The following is a 7,835-nucleotide window of genomic DNA, read 5'->3' as shown; positions in this document are numbered from 1 at the left end:
TCTGCAATACAGGCTGTGTGGGTTCTCCAAGAGGAACAAGTTGAACACTTAAGGTTGTAGATTTAACTTTTTTTTAACCAGCCTGACTGCATGTCATATATCAAACACAACATAATATACAGTGTTAATCTGATAATGTGGCTCAGATGGGATGGGATGATATAAAAGAAATAAATAAATAAAGCCTGCGGAACATACAGAATAAATCCATCATCATTATTACCTTACAGTACATGCAGCGAGCAAAGACCTTTGTATGTGTATGCATATATGTGTGTGTGTGTGTGTGTGTGTGTGTGTGTGTGTGTGTGTGTGTGTGTGTACAGTATATATATAGCGCCCTGTGGGGTTTTTTTTACCCCCATCACATTCTCTCTGGTGACCCTGAAAGCATCTCCATGCTTCATCTTCCGGGCCATGCATTTAATCCTGCATTATTGCTGTGTCTCTTGTCTCTTGTAGTCATCTATACAACCCTTCATGCTGCCCTGCAGGCTAGAGCTTAAATCTGCTAATGTTCTGCAAAACCCAGCCAGCCATCCACTAATCACTTAGCAACTGCAATTCTGAGATTTTCTGTCATGACAAGAATGGAGACTTAGTTATGGTGTGTGTTTGTGTGTGTGTGTGTGTGTGTGTGTGTGTGTGTGTGTGTGTGTGTGTGAGAGAGAGAGAGAGAGAGAGAGAGAGAGAGAGAGAGAGAGAGAGAGAGAGAGAGAGATTTCCACTGTACAGCATATACATTAACTGGATAGAAGTGTGAGGACGGTAATGACGACTTTTCCATCTATTACATCAAGATACATGATGTGTGACGATGCCTCAGAAAAGACCCATGATTTTAATGTCATCGCAATAAAAACAAATATAGTATCAAATTGAACATATGAATTTTATATAAAGACTCCTGCTTGTGGAAAATACAGGAATTATGAATCACTGCATGTAAATACATACTTTTTCACTGTAGTTCTGCCTACAATTGATTATTTAGACAATATGGTATATACAGTATACAATATATGATTAAGTCACCAATCTCATGGTGTTATGGAAATTAGCACCAAAGCTTCCCTTCAAATATTCTATATTCTTCCTCAGTACTGGATGTCAAAAAAAAAGCATTATTTATTCAATTATTCATAGTGATAGGAACTGATTTTAGCGGGGAATGAAAGAAAACGGATAAATAATGAAATGAGCAGGAGCAGTCTTTTGGAGAGCAGTGAAGGGGAAAATCAAAATCGTACTTTTTATTCTGCAAACGTTTGGTTGTTTGTCTTTGTGAAATTTAATGATGTGAACCTTAAGGTAATGAGATCCAGGTGGAAATATAAAAGGCTTTATATTTGTTTTTTTTTATATTTGCTTCTTTGCTTGCTTCATAAGTTCTGATAATTGTATCAGCTCTTGCTACCTTATTTTTATATGCAGTGAATATTTCAATTTAGCAAGGTTTTGGGTTTACAGATTTACAGCTAAGCTCTAGTCTAGGTTTTTGATAGCTCAGTGACACACTAGTTTTCATTAAACCACCTATTTTGATGATAGTAAACAGAATGTAAATAATGTTTAATAGAATCTTTTTTTAAGAAAAAGAATTCTCAATAATACATGTAACACATTTTGTCATGTTTAATTATTTCATTTTAATAGATTTCAATTAGAAAACTTTGCCAACTTAATGAAACTTTTTATAAGTTTCTAGAAGTAAAAAAGCTTTCAGTTAATTGCCCCTGTGTTTGTGTGTGTGTGTGTGTGTGTGTGTGTGTGTGTGTGTGTGTGTGTGTGTGTGTGTGTGTGTGTGTGTGTGTGTGTGTGTGTGTGTGTGTGTGTGTGTGTGTGCGCTCACTTTTCCCTGTCCGTGTGCATCTGTGTGCGCATTTGGTGCCCTGCGATGGTCTATACCTCCACACACCCAGGACTGGCTCCAGATCCAGACTAAGATAAAGCATTACTTATGGTAAATTAATGAATTCTGGATTCAGGTCCAGAAGAGATAAATGTATCTCAATGATCTTGGACCAGAGTTATTAACAGCTTTGCACTTGGGATTTATGAAAATCAGCAACAAGACAGGGAGTGGAAGCTCATTACAGGAGGTGGAAGGAGGGGATTAATTTAGACAGGTGGGAGGAGTTTCAGTCTTTCTCCCAGTTATTGCATAACTTGCATCACAGCCTCATTTTCATGTTCAGCACCTTACAGGACCTGAAACAGAAAGCTGTTCAGATGATAAAGTTCTCTTGGCTTTTGCAGCATCCTCCATGCCAGTGCCAGCCCTGAGTGCTATCAACATTGCCTTAACAATATTCTGATTTATTTTCTTTTATTCTCTGCAGTAAAAGTCTTGGTTCAGTTCCTATAGGTTTCAGCATATAGGTTTTAAACCTAAATGTCTCTTATTAATTCTCAGTAATTCATCTCTTGCTCCTAAATAACACCTGGAGTTTCATAAGTTACAGCTCATTAGTCAGACTCTGAAGCTCTTACACAGCTATATACACATCCTGCAGTACAGCATGAATCCAGACAGCAAGACCGATAAAGAAACAATCAAGCCATTTTATTCACAGCAATCCCAATACTTTATCACATTAATCAATGATGTAATGCGCACACAATCAGTGAGGTCTTGCCAAAACAAGCCTCAGACACACATTTACTTCAGTATATTGTGTCATTTATTACATTTTCAATAATCCACAACCATTTTTTTTCCTTTAAAAAAATTCTTAGGACTAGTTGCTCAGACTTATTGTACAGTGTGGTAAGATGAGAATTGTTGGCACAGTGTTTCGGGTTTATATGGGAGTTCGGATTGTATGTGGGTTTTAGACTAAAACTACTGGGGCCCAGTGTTGGAATGCAGATGTGAGTGAGACATTATCCATGGCTGCGCTGCCAGCCCAATCTGCTTGCGCCCCTGCTATAAGGAGCTGCAATTATGATCTTATCTACAGTAACAGCTTCCCGCTGCTGGAAAAACATCTCCTGTCGGGCTGTTTAAGTTCCATAAAGAAAGAAATCGGCCTGCTGCAAGCTCTTTTTATAGCTGGGGTAGTGGTGATTTATCTTGGGAAAGTACTAGGGCATGGTGGAAATTATAGTTAACTGAATCAGGCATTGTGAAGTTTGCAGGACTTCACCCTATCTGCACAAAAGCACAGTAATTGCTTCGTTCTGTCTCGCCTTGACATAATGTGTTTCCCTCTGTTTTGCTATGCAAATTCTAGGTTTACTCCCCTGTGCAGCATCCATTGATTAGTGTGTCCATTTGATTGGATTTTATTTAGATTTGTATTATACTGTATGTCCTCATTATGATCACAAGTTGCTTGAAATTCCATCCTCAGTACAGAATATTTCAGGACAGTCTGTGGTACAGTATCAGCTCCTGATAAAAGTAGATAAAGGAAGCATGCCTAAAATTGTTTTCAACTTCACATAGATGAGCTTTATCAGGCTTGTGATGTCTTTTGTATGTGCTGAAGCAGGAATGTTTTTTGAAGTGTCTCTTTTAATGATGTAAAGTACTGGGAATGCATTGTTTTGGTTCTGGGATCTTTGTGCTATAGTTTTAGAATTGATTTGCAATTTTAGTGCTGTGTGTTTATTATTTCATTTATTTATTAGACTTTAAGAATTTTAGTTAGCATTAAGAATTTTAGTTTAATTGTTTGTAGTAACGTTTGACACGTTTTAATGTTTTAGTTCTGTTTATTTACTATATGTAATCACGATACAGTTTTCAGGCTGTATTAGCCAGCATGTAGTATACATAATATATACATATACACAACTAAAAAAAATTTATTGGCATGTTTATGGGCCTTAGATTCTTCATTCAACTCCACAAATTCTTCCAGGTATAACTGAGTGTCTGTAGTTTGCTTAAATAGGATTCTCTGATGAGAACCAATCAGCTGTAGGTTTTCCTCATTAGAAACGTTAACAATCCCCCAGAGGAACATTGGAAGAACCTTTAAGAATTATAGATTTAACTTTTTTAAATGTAAAAGTGAATAGAATAAGTAGCTGTTAGACCTAGCATGCAAAATAAAAAGGCTTTTCTTTTTTTTTTTATCTTGTGTAATTAGAGTGATTATTATTTTAATTTCCTGCATTCAGCATGCACTGGAGATAAAAAGGTGACTGAGGAGTAATATGTTATTTTAATTTGTTATTTGAAGCAGTAATAAGAATATTGTTTTATGACATTGACTCTCAGATAAATCCTTTTGAAAACACCTAGTGATCCCGAGGTAACAACACAAAGTGACGTTAATACCTTTACTGGTTATTCCAATCACTGTAGTTGAAGTCTACAGTGCATTTTAGCGGTGCGTAAAACACGTCGCCATGGCTGTGCATTACAGCGGACATTTCTAACGGAGCGTTATTTCAGAATCACAGCGCTCTGAATGGGAGCCGCAATTTTGGCAGCATGTGCGATTGGTTGATAAAAGCGGTGACGTCACTGTGCTGTTTATCTTAGCGAGCGCTCCAGTTGCTCAAACTGGGACTGCAAACAGGAGCAAGATGAAGCGCGGCGCGTTTAGAGCCACTGCGTGGCCGCGCGCCACAGAGGAGTCGAAGTTTGGATAACAAGTTTCTTCACAGAGCCCAGACACACCATGGGGGACGGGTTACCGTCCATGAACTATACCAACGACACCAAACGAGGGCGAGTGGATCTTAACGGTCCGGACAGCGGTTTCTCAGAGCAGTGGGTCGTAGCTCTAGGGATAGTCATGGCTTTGATTGTGATCATCACTGTTCTGGGGAATATACTGGTCATTGTGGCTATAGCGCGGAATCAGAGGTTGCAGACGCTGACCAATGTATTTATTGTGTCTCTGGCGTGCGCCGATCTGATAATGGGTTTGTTGGTGGTGCCGTTTGGCGCAACGCTGGAGCTCCATGGCGCGTGGCTTTACGGCTCCTACTTCTGCGAAGTGTGGATCTCGGTGGACGTCCTTTGCGTCACAGCCAGCATCGAGACCCTCTGCGTGATCGCCATAGACAGGTATATTGCCATCACGTGGCCGTTTCGTTACCAAAGCCTTCTGACCAAGTCGAGAGCCAAAGGGGTCGTGTGCGCTGTATGGGCCGTGTCGGCTCTCGTGTCGTTTCCGCCGATCTTACTGCACTGGTCGCGCGACAGGAACGAAACGGAATGCTACGAGGACCCGGAGTGCTGCGACTTCATCACTAACCGGGCTTACGCTGTCGCCTCCTCAGTCATATCCTTTTACATTCCTTTGGTGGTTATGGTGTTCGTTTACGCTCGCGTGTACCGAGAAGCCAAGAAGCAGCTCCTGAAAATAGACAAGTGCGAAGGGAGGTTTTATAACAACCACGGTGTCTCGGCGTGCAAACTGAACCGAAAGCGTCCGTCCGGGATTGTGGCCATAAAGGAGCAGAAGGCGCTGAAGACGCTCGGCATCATTATGGGGACGTTCACTCTGTGTTGGCTGCCCTTCTTCTTGGTCAACGTTGTTCGCGGATTCTGCGCCGAGGCTGTGGACAAGGAGCTGTTTGTCTTTTTTAACTGGCTCGGTTACGCCAACTCGGCGTTTAACCCACTCATTTACTGCCGCAGCCCGGACTTCAGGAAGGCTTTCCGGAGGCTGCTAATGCCGTGCTGGCCGAGGCGCGCTGATCAGGGACTGACCGTGAGCTCGTGCGAGCTGTCGCGCTGCGCAGTAGAGAGCCGCGTCCTCGCACCTTGGACCGACCTCAACGGAATCAGGGACAGCAACTGCAGCCTGGACTACAGCAGTAGAGTTTCCCACTCCGAGTCTCAGCTCTGAGCTTTTAATCCGGATTTATATCACAAAATATATTCAATTGTAAATGTAAAAAAAAAAAGTAACCTGTTATTTGCGGTCATCATTAACCTTTAAATTAAATCATGTGATCTAAACATGTTTCATTTTTAAATGGCAAAACTAATATTTGAGGAGAATAGGACGAATGCAAAACCATTTGTTCTCAGCATCTACACTTCTAAAATGCTAAATTTCTATAAACTCTTAACGAAATTCTTCCAATCTTCATGACCCATGTTGTATCTAAGTGCAAATGGGCAAAATAAACACTGTAAGGGTTCATTCCTAATTTATGGGTCATTATTAGACAATTAACATACACTAAGTGGTTCCAAAAGGATCATATATAATGCAATACATTCCCTGAAATCCTCGCATCAACATCTGAGCACAAATAAACTCCACCAGTTAGTTCATGCATTAATGTGAGTCATTATTTGACCATAAACAGGAAACGAAGAGCCAGGAGATGTGCGTAACATTTGCCCTACATACATGACTGTGAGAAGAAAAATTTGCATTTGTTTTGTTGTTCACTGCTTGACCTTTTTCGATTTTATTTTTAGAGCCATTTTCAATGTCATTATTCATATTGTACATAGGAATGTGTGACTTCACAGGATAATACGGAAATGTGCAAATTGTACGAAACAAAATTGTTTATATTAAACAGACATATCAAACTGTACATTATTTATTCAGTACCATGTACAGCTGATGGAGAGTTTTTGACATGTGAGCATATGAAAGGAACTGTGATTCAGTGCTTCGTGTTTGCACCTTATATACCATTCAATGTGAGCTGCTTCTATTTCTCAATGAATATAATATTTAATATTTCAATATACCAGTCTGCCAAATAGTGAAATGGAGGCTCAGTGATTTATGTATCACTTGAGTCACTAATAGGTTTGGTCCTATTTTATTCAGTAGATTTTCTTGCCCAGGTCCATATATCTAGATTTGTCATTAATGTACGAGCGCCTCATGTAATGTATAAGGTGGTCACATTTATGAGTGTGCAATAAATTATCCAGTTGTAAGTGAATCCTCTATCATTTATTTGTTGTTGCAATGAATTAAATACAGACAATCTCACTAACCATTTGCATAACCCTTTAAGATATTTTATTTCTGACCTCTCAGACTGAAGATTAGAGAAATCAGATGATATTTAATCATCTACATTAAATTAAAAATTAATGCAGGCTCCCACTAAATGTCCAGTATATATCAAATCGCAATTACTGCATAAATCATGCACTTAATGTGTCTCAAATTAAGAAGCTCAACTGAAATGGAAAATAATCAACCATTCTGATAATGATAATGTCACTATATCTGGCAATTATAATACCATCTGTTGCTGTAGCCCATCCAGCTCAAGGTTCGATGTTGTGTTTTGCTTCTCACCACTGTTGAAAAGTGGGATAGATCCTTCCTGGCAGCTCGAACCAATCTGGACAATTTCTTCTGACCTTTCTTATCAACAAGGAATTTCTGTGCACAGCAATGTGTAAAGTGTAGAGATTGATGTGTGTGTGAAAATCTCAGCAGATCAGCAGTTTCTGACACTCAATCCAGCCCATCTAGTAGCAATATGCATGCCATGATGGAAGTCAAAGAGTTCACGCTTTTTTCTCCATTCTGAGGGGGACTGAACTTAATCTGTCTCTGCATGATTTTATGCATTGCACTTGTGTTAAATGATTGGCTTATAACTGCAGGACATAGATGATAACAGTATTGGAATTGTTGTAAAGGTTGTAATGAAGGCAGGTAACAGCAAATGTCAGAAGTGAGATATAAAAACTAAGCATTCTTCATTCCTCCCCTCAGGCCATGAGACTGCAAAAAAAAAGACAAGGTGTGATCAGTAAAGGCCTGCTGTTTTGAAGTAGCTTTCAAAGGAAATGTTTTTCTATGAGCTCACAGCTGCGTACTATTAATCATAATGGAATTCTATGCTTTAAAAATGCATTAGTATTTTCGGTCCTCCCC

At 39.5% G+C, this 7,835-nt stretch overlaps 1 protein-coding gene across 1 annotated transcript; it reads left to right on the top strand.

The window, feature by feature from the left end:
• Positions 1-4,405: 4,405 nt before the first annotated feature.
• On the top strand, positions 4,406-6,877 carry adrb1 (adrenoceptor beta 1). The gene has a single exon (XM_027140512.2). It carries the CDS (start codon positions 4,638-4,640, stop codon positions 5,814-5,816), a length of 1,179 nt encoding a protein of 392 aa, XP_026996313.1. The 5' UTR covers positions 4,406-4,637; the 3' UTR covers positions 5,817-6,877.
• Positions 6,878-7,835: the final 958 nt, after the last annotated feature.

This window comes from Tachysurus fulvidraco, chromosome 8 (genome assembly GCF_022655615.1).
Source record: "Tachysurus fulvidraco isolate hzauxx_2018 chromosome 8, HZAU_PFXX_2.0, whole genome shotgun sequence".
Lineage (NCBI taxonomy): Eukaryota > Metazoa > Chordata > Actinopteri > Siluriformes > Bagridae > Tachysurus > Tachysurus fulvidraco.
The sequence above is the reverse complement of the archived record's forward strand: the minus strand, read 5'-3'. Positions and strand labels throughout refer to the sequence as shown.